Here is a 16,470-nt window from a genome sequence, read left to right as displayed (position 1 = left end):
CCCACGCCTAGGAAATACGAAACTGACCCTGGGGTCACGCTGAGGGACTGTTCTCCGTTTTGGTTGTTGAGATAGATCACAGTCTCTGTGCGTTTCCTCTTCTGCAAATTGGAAACAACACCCTTTACGTCCACAAAGAAAGATTCAAGGATTCAGTAGAGATGCAGCTCACTCCAGATCCATGAGGGAGACTGAGGCCAGCCTGTTTCAAAATCAGCCGATGGAGAATAAATCAGCCAATGAAAAAAGAACAAAACAACAGCTTTCCTCCTGCCTTGTTTTGATGTTTCTCTGTCTCTAGCTCGTAGTTTCTGCAAAAACTCTGGCGCTGGGCTTATCTCTAGACAAGGGCAGGTGCGGGTTGGAATTGTGCCGAGGAGGGGCAGGCACGGAACGTGGAGACCCGATTGTGCCACTTTCCCGGGCACTGGACCGTCACTGGGCATCCGCAGCCCGGCGTGGAGAGGACACATCCAGCCGAGTCCGAGGCGCGCATCCCGCGCTCAAGCCCGCGGGGCGTCAACACAAAGGTCCCGCGGCAGCAGCTGCGCAGCTCTCGTCTTCCCCACCAGCCGGCCCAGTCCCGCGTTCCGGGCCCCGCGTTCATTGGTCGGGAGCTCTAGGAGGCGTGGTCCCGTGCTCCACCCTGCCCGACGGCCACGCCCCCCGCCCAGCTCTGTTTGAGCAGTCGGAGTCCAGCCGCTGGAGAAGTCAAACGTGTCGCCAGGTGAGCTGCTGTTCCCGGGACTCCAGGGAAGGGCGTGGTGGAGCATAGGATTCCTGGGAGCCGCGGGGACAGGGCCGAGGCTTGCTCTGCTCTCCTGCTTCCCCACTGCGGGATCTTTCGGTTCTCCAGCTCCGCGCTGAGTCTCTCCCAGGACGTGCCTCAGTCGCCCGGGCTAGTTTGGGGAGCGCGGGTTACTCACCTTCCCTAAGGGGACACGGGTAGGTGTGGCCGCAGTAGGAGGTGTCCCTGCGGAACTTCGGGTAGTACTACCGCTAGGCCACCTGTTTTGTGCGTGGGCAGCGGCCCCCCCCCCGCCGCGTGCTTTCGGGCGGACTGGAGGTACTGGGGACTCTCAGCTAGCTGGAGGCGGAGCGGTCCCCGACGGGTCGAGCCTTGCCAGCTGCGTGCTGGGCGGCCGGACAGTAGCCAGGCCGGGAGAGGGGGAGCCGCCCTGGCCCCTTGCAGTTGGCCTCTTCTGGGGAGGCGGAGCGGCTGGGCGCACTCTCTCGGTGTTGTCGCGGGGATGGGGAGAGGGGGCGCTAGGGCGCAGAGGAAAACTTCACCCGCATTGGCGGCCTTTAGAAGCCGGAAATGCAAGGTTAGGTTTTGATTTTTATTTAAAAAGCCAGGCTGTGAGTCCACTGCTTTTCTGGGGTTGCAGTGTAGGTCTGTGCAGGGTGAACTGTAGATCAGCCCTCTCTTGTAGGGTCTGCGTTCTGAGAGGTGGAGGTGCCTCTTTGCAAAATAGGGGACCGCCTCTGCCGACTGGAATACATAAATAACCTTTTCTACCAGCAAGGGGTGTGTGCGGGAATAGAGGTTGCTGGCTAGCCCAAGTGCCCGGTAAATAGGAGCTACTTTTTATTCCTGCTGGCTATTCTGCCATCCCCTGCCTATGGCCAAATCTTGGTGCTGTTAGTCTGTTCTCCAAGCTGAAGCCAGAGGGAGAGTGTGAGAACAATTGGTTCATTAAATCAGTACTGTTGGGTTATACCTGCAGTCCCGCACCGGAGAGGTGGAGAAGTAGGAGTCGGAAGTTTAGGGTCATCCTCGTCTCCATAACAAGTTCAAGGCCAGCTGCTGTAAATGCTTACACCTGTAATTGATTCCCAGCATTTGGGAGGCTTAAAGCAGAGAAACTTGTCCACAAAGCAAGACCCTCTTTCAAAACACCAAACCGGTTAAACAAAAACAATGCTTAAAACCAATCCACAAATTTGTGCTTAAAATTGTCCCACATCCCCAGTGTTTGTCCTGTTGGGCTCAAACTTTTCAACAGGACCTTCTCTCTCTGGCTGCTTTGTGTGCTGTCCCTAATTGGGGTCCTTTAAGCCTCAGCCCAGCCATCCTCTGCTCTGGGACCTGTCTCCTCAGAGTCTGGCCTCCCTCCGACATCTCCTCTTGAGTGACAACCTGGATGGAACCGTGGGCCGTTACACCCTCCACTCGTCTCACTCCCCAGGGTGAGAACAGGATCTTTGCTGTGTTGGGATCTGAGTAAGCTGTTAGCCCAGCCTGGGGTTGCGGGGGCGGGGGGTGGGGGGGGAGGAAAGACGATGACGACGGCGGACTGGTTTTCTTTGTCCTACTGAGTGCTAGGGCAAGAATTGACTGGCAGCTGCAGGAGGGAAGGGTTCTTCCCATGGCCCCAGTGTGACCGTGCAAACCAGGGGTCCATCGTTATTAAGATCACCTCCTGCACTGCATTGTGACTGGCACTGGCTGCACGGTCCCTGTCCAAACTGAGGCAGGGAACTGGCGCCTAGGACAAGATGGGAGAGGGTGGAGCAGAATGTTGGGAGGAGGATTTCAGGGCTAGGTTTGACGAGAGAACAGGGTCCAGCTGGCCTGGGGCGGGGGACTCTCAAGCAGAGCCCTAGGGCAGTGGTGGTTTCTGTCCCGAGGATGGGTGTTCCTGTGGGAGTTCTTGAGGCGACATTATTGGGATAGACTGCTTTGGGTTCCTGGAGCTTCCAGCTTCCCGGCACTCAAGGGTGGGGTTTCCCAGCTGGGCTGCTGAAGTGAGACGGGATAGTCGCTCCTCTCCTCAACCCTGGCTGTTAGCTCTTCTGTTTCATGGCCCCGCCCCTGGTGTCCCTCCCTTCTGCACGCACAGAATCCACTCTTCCCCAGAACAATGGAGCAGCATGTAGCTAGTCAGCCCGGCTGTGCTGCCTGCCGAGGAGCCTCAGGCTCTGTCTCTACTCCTGTGTCTTCCCGGATGCCTGTGTCCAGTTGAGCTGATCGGTTCTTCCCTGTCCATGGCTTGGGCCCTTTTCTGTTAAACTGTGGCCTGGCGGGGTAGGGGTGAAGATGAACCTTGCAATCTTCTGGAACCCTGACCCTGTGCAGTTTGCTTGTGCTGGGTGAGTGTGCCTGTCCATATGCGTCCCCTCCCCCAGAGGGCCTGCCTCTTCCTAGCTGGATAGTTTAGTGGCAGCTGTCTCTTTGGGAGCCCCTTGGAAAGGCCGTCTTGGGGATGGGGGAGCAGCTCACTGCTAGGGCCATAGATCCTGCGTCCCAGCACCAGAAAAGCGACCAGCTGCCCATCCCCAACTAACTGACCAAGCAAAGCCTTATTAACTCTGCCGCCATCTGTGAAGTTGGAGTTTGCTTTTGGATGTTGGCCAGAGATTCCTGGGAGGCACTGAAGTGGGAGAAGCCCCAGCTGCTGAATCTATTGTCAGTTTTCTCATGGGACAGGGAAATGGCAATGTGCTTACCTGGGAGGCTAGCAGGAAGGGGATTCTAACATCCGGTGCCCATGAAGCCCCTATGATATCAGAAAAAGCACTGGCTTCCCGATCCATGGCAGGGTCTTGGAAGTTCGCGTGGCCTGCTCTGTTCCTTTGCCTGAGTGACCCGAGTCTTTAACCTACTTTCCTGCCAGCAGTGGCCAAAGTGTTCCAGTCCAATGCTTAGCAGTAGCCTTCCCTGGCCACAGACCCACACAAGATCCCTAGTGTGCAGAACAGGCTTCAAAAGGATGAAGCCTCCAGCTTACCCAAGCTCTTGTTCCCTGACTTTCCATTTTCCTGTCTTTGAGGAGCCATAAACCACACTCCTCTCACTAGTCTGATAAGCACCTGGCTCCCCAGCTCAAACGATTTCTCAGCTGTGTGTGATGGCTCACAGCATGCCCGTACTCTTAGTACCAGGGAGGCTGAGGCAGGAGGATTGCCATGAGATTGAGGACAACTTGGGCAATGCAGTGTAAGATCCTGATTCAAAATACTGAAAAGCTGGAATGTTGGAAGCTGGGGGCTTTAAGGCCAAGAGCACAGAAAGTGCAGGGCTTGGCACATCCCTGGCACAGGGATGGGACATTAGATTTTGGGATGTGCTGTAGATGGGCAGAGGAGGCCGGCCTGGTGCCTGCTTGAGCTCCCAGAATCCTCCAGGACTTGCTGTAAGGCCTATGGAGAATTCCCCGTCTATTTTTGGCTAAGGGCCCCCTTTGCCACATTTCTCAGGATAAGAGGCTGACGCCTCTCCCTGGTGAACATTCAGGGTGGGTGTGGCATCATATCCCCCAGGTCCTGGGCCTCTCCCTAGGTTGGGTTTGTCTGGCATAGGGGTTTGTGTCTCATCCTGCTTTTGCTGTCCCCACCCTCCACCCCCACTGAGGGTTAGAAGGTTTCTGCGGGTACATGATGGTGGTGCTGAGCATGCTGTACGCAGTTTCTGCGGGTACATGATGGTGGTGCTGAGCATGCTGTACACAGTTTCTGCGGGTACATGATGGTGGTGCTGAGCATGCTGTACACAGTTTCTGCGGGTACATGATGGTGGTGCTGAGCATGCTGTACGCAGTTTCTGCGGGTACATGATGGTGGTGCTGAGCATGCTGTACGCAGTTTCTGCGGGTACATGATGGTGGTGCTGAGCATGCTGTACGCAGTTTCTGCGGGTACATGATGGTGGTGCTGAGCATGCTGTACGCAGTTTCTGCGGGTACATGATGGTGGTGCTGAGCATGCTGTACGCAGCTGAGGATGTGGTTCCATTGGTAGAGTGTTTGCCTAGGATTCAGGAAGCTCCGGATTGCATCCAGCTGGGCTACATGAGACTTTGTCTCAAAACAAAAGAGGTATAACAGGGGCTCAGGTGTTACAGGCGCTATTCACTCGTTCAGCTTGTGCACATACGGGTGTGTGCACTCTGCCCCTATTCCCCACATGTATACATACACACACACACACAAACACACACATATATATAGCCACTTGGTCATATACTCATAAGCACATCCCTTCATATAACTATGCAGATGTGTGTTCACATGACCATGTACATAAACATGCCCCCACATACACACATGTGTACACATTATACTACATAGTCACACACAGATAAACATCTTTGTGTACCTAGTCTGACAGTCACGACAACATCTTGGCCACTTCATTTTGCCAGAATTTGTCTCAGGCAGAGGCTCACTAGGGTCTAGCCCAGACCCCCTGCCAGCAAGAGCTTCAGCCGCATCCAGCTCAGTCTCCCAGGAAAGCATCTCGAAGGGTGGGCTGCACCTTCTCCAGGGCGACACCTGGTATTGCTGGGAGAGCAGGTAGAGGGCAACAAGATAGCCTGAGCTAGGTGAGCTAGGTGTGGGAGTGGGAGCTGGGGGTGTTTTAGCTACAAGCGACAGACTGCTGCCGTAGACTGTGTTCTGGTATACATGCAAGGCCAGAGAAGCCTCCTGGATACCCCTACCCCGCCCCAGCTGGACTTTGTCCCCTTCCTGGACCAGCTGGTGGACTGGCTCTCACTGGCTCAACTTCCTTTCAGCCTCCTGAGTGGCTGGTATGGGTAGTGGAACAGCCTGTGGGTCACCCGGGGAGCTCTCCAGTTGCCACCCTAGCTCAATCCTTTATTTCTGTGTTCCAGTTTCTTCCACTGTGTAGTTGGGGTGAGTGTGGCACTCCACACACACCAAGGAAGAAGCTGGATTTGAGGTGGAGAGCCAGGCAGACCTCTTTGGGCCTTTTTTCATCAGCTTGGAGAGGTGGGCATGAGCAGACAGGCAGAAGGTGCAAAGCGGGAGAGGTGATGATGACAGCCGTGGTGATGCAACTTGCTTCCTGGTCTGGCCCTGCCCTCTGAACCTTACTTCCTGCTCCTGCCCCACTCCCCAGCACTCCGTGGCCTGGAACCACAGCAGGCCTCCCCCACCTCCTGGGCCTCCTCACACCCTGCTTTCTGTATCCAGAACAGCCTCCCTCTGTCTCTTTTCGTGAGATGTTCTCTAGCCTAGGCTAGCCCAGAGCTCTTGGTCTCCAGCTCAGGAGGGTCCAGAGGATCCTTTTGCCTCTGCCTCCAAAGTGCTCACGTCATAGGCAAGCCCCGACGGTCCAGCTTCTCCCACTGTTTCTCCCATGCTGACTCTTGCACCTCCACCCCTTCTTATCCCTTTTGTTAGCAGGCTTGTGGCACATACTGGATATGTTTGTGGAGTGACCTTGTGATTGCAGCTTACAGCAGTGGCCATAGTGAGCTCTACCCTCAGTGCTCGTATGCATTACCTCATTTCCATGCCATGAGTGTTGTGAAGCTGGAACAGTTCCCATTTCTCAGATTAAAAACAACAACTGAGGCCTGAGTTGAGTAAGTAGTGATCCCTCAGCTGGCAGGTGGGAAGATCTGAACTCATGTCTCCGACTGGGGCTGGGGGAGGGGAGGAGAGAGGCAGGGAGACTGGTTAAAACAGGGAAGGGCAGTTCTCCTCAAGCTGATGTCATCAGGTCCCCGTGGTCTCACCCGCTGATGTCATCAGGTCCCCGTGGTCTCACCCGCTGTCCTGAGAGGCTTGGGTGGGGCCCGTTCTCCCTCTCTGGGCCAGCCTTCTTCGCAGAACTCCCGGCAATGGAACATTCTAGCACTCTATGACCTGTGCTAGAGACCCAACCGGCAGGCCAGCAGCCAGGACCTCTTCAAGGTGGGGGCTTCTCCGGACTCGTGGTCCTGCCTGGCTGGGGCCACAGCTAAGAGGTCAGTAGGTAGCTGTGTCACTTCTCTTGAAGGCTGGCCAGTGACATATTTCCAGCCAGGCAGGACTGAGTCCCCAGAGAGGGGCAGGGAGTGTGGAGGATAAGTCCGAATCTGTGGGCAAAGAGGCCCCCTCGCCTTGCACTCCACCCTCCCCTGAGCCCCAGGACTCCAGGTGGAGGGTCAGGGCTGACCCAGGGACCTAGAGCTGAGGGGCTGGGGATGCAGCCCAGCTGGCGGAGTGCTTGCCCAGTATGCACAGAGCCCTGGGTTCGAGCCACACACCACATAAGCAGGACATGGTAGTACACCACATAAATCGCACTTGAAGATTGAGACCCTAAACACAACACCAAAAATCAAACTGTAGCTGGGCTGTTTGGAAGACAGTTCTTCATATCTGACAGACCAGTCCAGGACCACGCAAACCTGCTCAGACTGTTCCTGTCCCATTGGCTCTCCTGACCCTGCTGGAGTATTTGGCTTTGCTGTCCCCATCTCCATCCCTGAGTGTGAGTTTGACTCCAAGTCCAGAAAGGGGAAAGGACTTACCTAAGGGCTGACCAAGAGTTCTTGACCTTGAGCGAAGGCTGGTTGGTCTCCCTGTCCTGGATCACTGTGTACAGTGGCCATGCTGCCCATATTCTTTTTAGAAATATTTATCATTTAATGTATATGAGTCTTCAGGTGCACCAGAAGAGGGCATCGGATCCCATTACAGATGGTTGTGAGCCACCATGTGGGTGCTGGGAATTGAACTCAGGACCTCTGGAAGAGCAGCCAGTGCTCTTAACTTCCACTTATTCAGTCGTCTCCCCCACCCCCTTTTAATGTTGGTCTCCGTTTAGTCCAAGCTGCCTTGAGTCCACAGCAGCCCTTTTGCCTCACCCCACTCCCACCCCTGAGGGGTCACTGAGAGACTCTGGTGACCTCGTGGCAGAGAGTAGTGTCTGGGGCTAAGTGTGAGTTTGCTGGAAGAGTTCCTCCTCTGGGGACCCTTAGTGGTAACCCACCTGGTCATGAGCTCTTCTGTCAGCCTCCCAGGGAGCCATGCTGGGCTGTGAACTGCCCGAGGTGTGCGCTGCAGTCTGAGGGAGAGTGCTTGCAGGCTGGGGGACAGGTGAGAACGGGGGCTGTTGACTTGCGCTTTTGGCATTGAAGTCCCGCACTGCCTCCCTCTCACAATATTTACCGAGTGTCCTAAGCATGCCAGGGTCTGTGTTGGGGACATAGAGGGTTACCATAGGGAGTGACCTGGCATATACCCCCCCGCCCCGCCGTGTGTGTGTGTGTTGTGTGTTGTGTGTATGTTGTGTGTGTGTGTGTGACCAGAGAATAACCTCCACTGTTATTCTTTCAGGTGTTTATTTGAGACAAAGTCTCTCACCGGGATCTAGGGCTCCATGATTAGACTAGGCTGGCTGGCCAGGATCCACCTGCCTCTACCTTCCTAGTGCTGGAATTACAAGCACATGCTACTATCTTTTAGAAGATTTATTAGCCGGGCCATGGTGGCAAGCGACTTTAATCCTAGCAGGTGGGAGTTGGAGGCCGGCATGGTCTATAGAGCGAGTTCCAGGATAGCCAAGGCTACACAGAGAAGCCCTCTCTTGACTGGCGGTGGTGGCGCATGCCTTTAATCCCAGCACTCTCGAGGCAGAGGCAGGTAGATCTCTGTGAGTTCGAGGTTAGCCTGGTCTATAAGAGCTAGTTCCAGGACAGGCTCCAAAACTACCGAAAAACCCTGTCTCGAAAAACAAACAAACAAACAAACAAACAAACAAACAAACAAACAAGAAACCTCCTTGATGACAAACAAAGCCAAGATTTGTTTTTAACTATGGATATATGTGGTGAGTGTGTGGCTTTGTGTGTGTGAGTGCAGATGCAGGCTGGAAGCGGGCATCAGATCCCCTGGAGCTGAAAGTACTGGTGCTTGTGAATTGCCCAAAACACAAGTGAACTTGGGTCCTCTAAAAGAGCAGTAAGCATTCTGGACAGCTGAGCCATCCCTCTAGCCCTATACCAGGCTTCTCTATTACACATGCATTGTGGGGATCAAACCCAGGTTCTCCTGCTTGTGTGACAAGTATTTTACTGACTGAGCTGTCACCCCAGCATGTGACCTGGCGTTTCCTTACACGGTGGAGATGGAGGGAGGCTTGTAGTTGCTATGGGAGCCCAGTGCTGGCACCTGAGCAGACACCTGAGCCTAGGTGACCTAGAGTGAGTCTCTAGGAGTCTGACTGGGCCCTGTCTAGTCCTCCAAGGCAGGACCCTGAGAGCCTCCTTCTCTCTGTAGGTCAGCCATGTCATCTGAGCCTCCCCCGCCGCCATCGCAGCCCCCGACACATCAGACTTCTGTTGGGCTACTGGACACTCCTCGGGCCCGGGATCGCTCTCCATCCCCGCTGCGAGGCAATGTGGTCCCTAGCCCTCTGCCCACCCGCAGGACAAGAACTTTCTCGGCGTAAGTCTCAGGCTGGCCACACACTTCCAAAATGGGTGCTGCTACCAGAGCAAGCAGGATCTATTTTCTGGGCGTCTCCTAGAGGAGTGCTAGGTGCCTTCAAACTCGGGAGCTATCCTCATCCTCCCCCCCCCCCCCCCCCCGACTGCATGATAAACACTAGGCTTTAGCCACAGAGGCCTCTTTCCCAGGAGGCCTTGATTTCCTCAGTTGTATGGGGGACAGTGTCTGGGCGGCCACTGGCAGGTGTAGATTTTATGGCCTGTGAGTGGGTGCCAGATCTGTTCCTAACAGTTTTTGAGAGGAATGCTCCCGAATGTGTTATCTCAAATGGACAAACAGGCCTGAGAAAACGTGCCAAAGTTATCCAGTCATTTCGACAATTCCATGTGACTCGCTCCCAGGCTTGTACACAAAGCCTGTGTGACGATGCATGGTGGCCCTAGCCAGGTCTCTCAGAGCCAGAGCGAGGAGAGTAACCCCAGGGCAGTGGGTGGCTGTTGTAGAGGACTGACGGGTGTCCCTCACATCTCCCTATCTGTCAGGACGGTGCGGGCTTCACAAGGCCCTGTCTACAAAGGAGTCTGTAAATGCTTCTGCCGGTCCAAGGGCCACGGCTTCATCACCCCAGCTGATGGTGGCCCTGACATCTTCCTACACATCTCTGAGTGAGTTCACTGTAACATAGCTGGAGGTCTGGGCCGGGGGTAGAGGAGGTGCGGTCCTGGACCCATGTTTTATAGGACAGTGTGATGGGAAGGTTCAGGGCGGGAGGGTGTATGTGGAGCCTGTGAGGCTCAGGGGAGTGGCCTGGTGAGGCTGGGGCTGTCTGTTTCTTCTGCTCCAGGAAGGAAGCATAGGGCTGGGCTCCTTCTCCTGCCACTTGGTCACTAAGTCTCTTCCTTCCTGTCTGCAAGCCTGCAGGAGTCTGGGGTATGGCCCAAAAGCCCCCAGCAGTCCCTTCCCCGTTTGGCTCCTCCTGAGCAGCTTTTGGGTTTCCTAGGAACCCTGACTAGAACTTCTATCCAGACTTTGTTCTTTGCCTGAGCACCCTGTCCACCCTGACTTCAGTCCTGAACTGGGGACTGAGTCCGAAGCTAAGGGCACATGCTGACACCCTAACATCCATTCTGCCTCAGCCAATGGAAGGCAAAGCCTTTTCCCCCAAAGCCCAGCTAGAAGAAGGGGGGCTGTGTTGCAGCCTCTGCTGTGATGAAGTGCTAGCTCTTTTATGCGGGTGCTGGGGATCCGAACTGAGGAACTCAGGCTTACAAGGTAGGCACTTTCTGGATGGTGCCATCTCCTCAGCTCTGATGACCGCTCTTTCTCTCCTGCAGTGTGGAAGGGGAATATGTTCCAGTGGAAGGCGACGAGGTCACCTATAAGATGTGCTCTATCCCGCCCAAGAATGAGAAACTGCAGGCTGTAGAGGTGGTCATCACCCACCTGGCACCAGGCACCAAGCATGAGACCTGGTCCGGGCATGTCATCAGCTCCTAGGACCTGCAAGAACCCCTTCTCCTGGGCTTGAGGGAGACTCTGGGGGGAGGGGGAGGAGGAGCAGGACACTCTGGATATAACATTCTACCAAGTGAGATGGGGCCTCAAGGCCGGCATGGCCCCTTTCAAGCATTTCCTGGAAGAAGGGAGTTGTGGGCAGGCAGAGGGTGCTCAGCCACCAACACAGCCTCCAGCCATTGCAACAAGCTCTCACTGTCTGAAAACATTAAAAGCATTTGAAAAGGAGAGGGACCTGCTGCCGTGGCTGAGTGGAGAGGGTGCAGCTCCAGCCCAGGGCGGGTAGGCTAAACCTGCTATTTTCCCAAATGCCCCGCCCAGGTCAGACAAACCCTAAGTACTCCTCCTGGAACTAGACAAAACCCTGGATCTATTTTCCCCGCTGCGGGATGTCACCAGCCCTATGAGACTTCCATGACCCAATGCCCTGTCTGACTTGGGACCAGGTTAGATTCATCTTCTGATTGCCAGTCTGGCTAGCTCCAGGGAAGCCGGCCTATGTATGTGAGGACCTTTTCAGGGACTTTGCCTCTTGGGGCCTTTACAACAGGTGTGTCTCCACCTTCTGGGAAAGACTCCAACCCTTAGAAGCTCCTGCTCTAGTCCAGCACTGATCCCTGCCCCTGGGAATGCTGGTCTTTTCTACTTGTAGGTGTAAGGTACCCTCTCTCTGTGGCACCGAGTCTGGCATTAAGCCAGTGCTGACGGGAGCTGTGGGGGTGAGGAAGAGGCCTCTGCAGGACCAGCTGTAGAGAGGGAAGGGTGCTGTGCACTTGGGAGGCTGGAACAGTTCTAGGCCAGCCTAGGCCAGAATCGTCTCCAAACATCAGGAGACAAGGGCTGGGGATGGAGCTCAGTAGTGGTGCACTCGGCGAGCATGTGCGGGGCTCTGGGTTCCACTGCTAGCATAAACTCTGATGGCTTTCACAGTTAGGGGTAGAAAGAGAAATATATATACCTTTGGTGGGGAAGCAAGGCTTCTTTAAGACAGCTCTGACAAATACACTGCACTGAGCTACATTGAAGCCGCTGCCTGCCAGTTTTTTTTTTTTTGAGGTAGGGCTTGCCATATTGCTAGATAGCCTAGGCTAGCCTCAAACTCTTAGCACCTTTATGCCTTGGCTTCCTACTTTCTGGGGTCAGAGGTGTGCCTTCACACCCTGCTGACTTATTTTATTAAATAGCTTAAAAACTCCCCCAGAGCCCTGTTTGCCCCACACTGCAGCACTGTAGATCTGTAGGTGTTTCAAACAAACTGCTCCTCAGACTCTTTTGGTGGTTGGCTATGGCTTTAGTTGTGGTTTAAAATAATAGTAGGCTCTTTTCCATCTTCCTCTCGGAGAGGCAGCTTCGCTTCTGCCTCTCTCCCCACTTCTCTGCTTCCCCCTTTCTCTGTCTCTTTCTCCTCTTCTCTCTCTCTCCCTCTCTCTCCCTCCCCCCCTTCACCCTTCCTCCTTCCATAACCCCCTGAATAAACATTCAACCTCACCCTGGAAAAAAAAATAGTAGTAGCCGGGCGGTGGTGGCGCACACCTGTAATCCCAGCACTGAGGAGGCAGAGGCAGGCGGATCTCTGGGAGTTTGAGGCCAGCTTGGTCTACAAGAGCTAGTTCCGGGACTGGCACCAAAGCTACAGAGAAACCCTGTATCGAAAAACCAATAATAATAATAATAATAGTAGTAGTAGTTGGGTAATGGAGTTTTTAAGCGGGATTGAGAACTCTTGCCAGAACAGGTGTACCAATACTGCAGGGGTGACTGGGACCCCAGTCCAGACCAGAGGCTCCTTTGATAGCACCATGGACCTCAGCATGTCTTCTGCATTAATGTAGGTCCATCCTAAAGGGACAAAGGCTGGAACTCTGATGACCACTGTGCTTTCAGACAGACATGGGGGTCAGGGTGAAGTGGAGGATGTGAGTTCAATCCCCAGAAAAAGTAGGCTGTGGCAGACACTCAGGTTGTCCCAGAACTGGGGAGGCTGGGCCAGGCAGATGCTCGGGGTTGGCAGGTGAGCCAGCCAGTCTGTTTGGAGAGTCTGAGGTCAGTGAGGGACCCTATTTTTTGTTTATAAAAGGTGGTTAGCACCTGAGGCATGAAAACAGGTTGTCCTTGTCCATTTGCACAAACAAAAACTAAGTGGTTAGCCGTGTGAGGGCCTTGTGCCGCTGGCTCACCTCCACCACCCAGTTTGACTATTTTCTTTGTTGTTGGACTGTGGGCAGATGTTTTTCTACTAGGTCAAAGGTGGTTTTTCCCCCTCCAGGCTTGGCTGACTGCCTAGAGCCTCTCTTGGGGCGCCTCTGCTGGCCAAGGAAGAGACTTCCAAAGCCACTCTGCCAGGACCCAGGAAGGCTCCCTGAGACTGACAGCCTTCTCCGTCACCCCACTGTTCCTAGCTTTCACTCTGGTATGGCGAGGCTTTGGTGGCCCATGGTTGGTCTGCTAGCGGGCCCTGCCACCAACTGAGCTGCCAGCTACTTCTGCTGGCAAGATGGCCTCTGGATTCTTTTGCCCCACAGAACCCTTTGTGAAGCGCTTGCTTTTTCTGTATGGCCACATCACTTCAGCCTCAGGGCTGTTTTGGAAGTGCAGGGCACTGGTATCAGAAAAGACTCTTCAGACAGGGAGTGTCAACAGATCAGAAGGGACACAGTGCTAGTGACTAGGCAGGAAAGAACAGATTCCCAAATCCAGACGTTTGACCCCCCCAGCCACCTCTTTCTCAATAAAGTTTGTTTTTGTGCAACAAAACGAGGCGACTAGAGGCTGTGTGTGCACGCTTGTGCCTGTGTGAACATGGAAGCGTTCCACTAGGTCAGGGTGCCTCCTAAGCATCTCTGCAGCATGATTCTAACGGATGGGGGCGTCCCTTCATTACCCAACAGAGGAAGCTAGTCTGGAACGGGGCTTGTTTCTGTGGTGGCATCTGGACGCCATGTAAATGTGAGAAGGGTCCTGGGGTTCCTGCTGTAGATGTCTAAAGGGGTTGTTGCGGCTCCCCGGGGACCATGTGGAGAACTAGAGATGGAGATGGGGTTGTCCCTCATATAGGTCCAGTGGCTCAGAAGGGCAACAGGAAGGCCGCCTGCCTTTGTGGGGGAGGAGTAGCAGGTTGCTGATAGGGTAAAGATTGCCCAGGACGGGGTGGTTTTACCAAGGGACAGGAATTTTGATGAATGGGTGATTCTCCCAGTGGTTGGGGAAATGCCCAGCAAGCCTGTTCTGGGAGAGGCTACAGATGAGGTGACTACAGTAAATCAGCCCGGGTTTCTCCAAGTTGACTGGTGTGCTGTGTAGGTGTACCTAGCCTGGGGTAAAGAGGAAGTGATTCAGTGCTACACTGCCTAGGAAGGAACGTATTTCAAGTTGCTCCTCAGTTCCTGTCTTCCCATCCAGACATGATTGGGGACACCCTGTAGGGTCACGCAGCGCCCCTACTTGAGAACCAAGCATTCTGGTAAACTTGTTAGCTCAGGCTTTCCTGAGGCTTCCTAAAAGTTGGTGACCTTGAGTCCTGGACCGCAGCTTGCGCAGAAGTGACACTTTCTGAGCAGCCCCAGGATGCTTAGGTGCAGCTTCTGCTTCTTGTGATGCTGTCTACCTAACTTCCTGCTTTCCTGAAGTCCTTGGCGATCCCCACTTGGTAGGACAGATAAGAAACTGAGTTACAGCTGTCTGGGAGAACTACTAGTCCCTGGACAGCCACTTGCCACACTACAGGCCCTGCTCCTCCAGCAAGGCCACACGTGTGACTTTAACCACGACCATCTTACAGCCATGTGATGTCTGGAGCAGAGCCCCTTTATTAGGTGGAAGTCTGAATGCAGACTGGGGGTCTGTGACAGGCACTGTAGGAACTGATAAAGCCTGGAGTCCCCACGTGAGGGCAGCACGGGACCTGCAGGTAGATGACAGCCTCTGGGCCAGCTGGGAACTACAGCAGCCAGGACAGCTAGAGGAGCTGAAGAGCTTTCAGGACTCAAGGTATTTAGTTCTCTGAGGACTGGAGAAGAAGCCATTTGACACCCAGAGTGAGAGTGATCAGATCAAGAAGTGAGGAACGATGCAGTCCCTTTAATGTGTTTCCCTGGGCACTGCCATAACATCCAAGGAGGACGCCACAGGGCGGAGGTCCTGGCACTCTCCTGTGGGGTGGACAGAGGTAAAGGGGTCAGCAGCAGGTGCCAGTGCGGGCAGTCAAAGGTAGGGCAGTGGGAGCCCATGGTGGCTGAAGGCAGGAAAGGGCAGCAGGGGCTCCCAAGAAGGAGCCAGGCTGCAGAACCGTTTACTAGGCGCTGAAAAGCGGCCTGGGAAATGTTCTTGGAAGGCTCTCCCTGAGGTTCTGGAGGAGGCCTGGCAGTCTCCAGGAAGAGGCTGAAGGAGTGCAGCTCCTGTGGCTGTGGCCTTTGGGCTGTTCCTTGGGTAAGGACTGCAGGCAGAGCTTCGCTGGGTGACAGGAGAGCAGTCCTGTTGAAATGTAGCAACCAGAGCCGGCAAGGCCAGTGGAGGTGCAAACTGTCATCAGCTGTCACTTGGCCAGCTATCCGTCAGGCAGGTCAAGCTGTGGTCTGTGGCTCATAGACAGGAAGCTGGCTTGAAAACAGAAACATCAGCCCTCTGGCAGAACACTGGCTTCAGTTCATGCCCCAGCCTCAGCGCAGACTGGGAATGCATTCTGAAAGTCCTCAATTCTCTCCCAGGTGGGTAACTGTGGATGCCTTGTATTTTTTCCATCATCAGATCCCTCTTTTTGATGGTCAGATGAAACTGACAACTGTCATGTTTCCATGAAACCTTGGCTGGTGTGTTGGTGCATGTAGTTTGCATTTGTAAGGCAGAGGCCAAACACCCTGAATTCTAGGTCGGGCTGGTCTACACTGCAGGTTCTGAGGCAGCCAGGGCTACATAGTGAGACCATGTCTCAAAATAGAGCCCTTCCAAACCCACCACCACCAGAAAACCCCAAACTTATATTTTCAGTTCCACAAAGGGTAAGGGGCCAGGCCTCCGAGCTTCCTGGGTACAGATTCCAGGCATGAGCCACCACACCCCGCCGCAGCCATTTCTGATTGCGTTCTTTCTACTCCCTTGGGGCTGCCGGTGCTAGATGGAGGTGGAGGCACGGCCTACTGGCATGCTCAGTGAGATGACCACTAGTCCCTATGACTGGACCATGAGAACAGCCTGGCTGCAGGCTAGGGACATATGCACGTGAGGTGAACTCCAGCTCTGGCCCTAAGTGCCCCTGACCCTGAGCGACCTTTCAGTGTTGATGGCCAGGACCCCATTCCTCTGGAGTTAAGGGAAGAGCTCCTCACAGATCCTGCGCGTGTCCTCGGGTGCTGTCACTGTGTAGCCCACAGTTCTGGGGTCTGTGAAGATCTCATGATCATTGCCACCCTGCAAAGACACAAGAGAAGAGTAGGTTACAGTTTGTTCTGGTCCCTGGCTGCTGCAACCCTGATGTTCCTAGCTTAGGGAGGTTTCTTCAGTTAATTTTCCCTTAGTTTCCAAGAAAGGAATGACATTTTAGTCACACTGAACAAGGAGCTGAACCTTCTCATGAACCGAGATCGAGCTCAGAACGGGTAATTATGCTCGTGAAAAGCACCAGACACCTTTGCGAGGATCTGTCAAAGGCTATGTTTTTAGTGAGAAAGAACAGCAAATGACAATCTCACAGCTAGCAATTTGTCTTTGTGCCCAGATTCCTCCCGAAAGTCACAAGGAGTGTTGGTAGGGTAGGTAGCCTAGAGTGGGGTTGCTC

The 16,470-nt window shown here is 54.3% G+C and overlaps 2 protein-coding genes across 6 annotated transcripts in view; one reads left to right on the top strand and one right to left on the bottom strand.

Moving 5' to 3' along the window:
• The first annotated feature begins 667 nt into the window (after positions 1–667).
• On the top strand, positions 668–12,375 carry Carhsp1 (calcium regulated heat stable protein 1). 5 transcript variants are annotated; one of them, XM_075941997.1, is made up of 5 exons: positions 685–727; positions 2,102–2,224; positions 9,015–9,182; positions 9,728–9,850; positions 10,520–12,375. In XM_075941997.1, exons 2-5 carry the CDS (start codon positions 2,145–2,147, stop codon positions 10,680–10,682), a joined length of 534 nt encoding a protein of 177 aa, XP_075798112.1. In that variant the 5' UTR covers positions 685–727; positions 2,102–2,144; the 3' UTR covers positions 10,683–12,375. The 5 variants fall into 5 exon arrangements, with proteins under 5 accessions (XP_075798114.1, XP_075798112.1, XP_075798115.1 ...); XM_075942000.1 differs by having other exon boundaries at positions 693–727; positions 2,102–2,190; XM_075941999.1 differs by lacking the exon at positions 2,102–2,224 and having other exon boundaries at positions 668–727.
• A 2,382-nt stretch (positions 12,376–14,757) lies between these two features.
• Positions 14,758–16,470, bottom strand: part of Pmm2 (phosphomannomutase 2) — a 26,484-nt gene continuing 24,771 nt past the window's right edge. The window contains exon 8 of the mRNA XM_075941995.1: positions 14,758–16,103. Within this exon, the coding sequence (XP_075798110.1) occupies positions 16,002–16,103 (102 nt within the window). The 3' untranslated portion in view covers positions 14,758–16,001. The remainder of the gene's footprint in view (positions 16,104–16,470) is intronic.

This window comes from Microtus pennsylvanicus, chromosome 11 (genome assembly GCF_037038515.1).
Source record: "Microtus pennsylvanicus isolate mMicPen1 chromosome 11, mMicPen1.hap1, whole genome shotgun sequence".
In the NCBI taxonomy this organism is placed as follows: domain Eukaryota; kingdom Metazoa; phylum Chordata; class Mammalia; order Rodentia; family Cricetidae; genus Microtus; species Microtus pennsylvanicus.
Note: the sequence above shows the minus strand (reverse complement) of the source record. Positions and strands in the feature narration are given on the sequence as shown.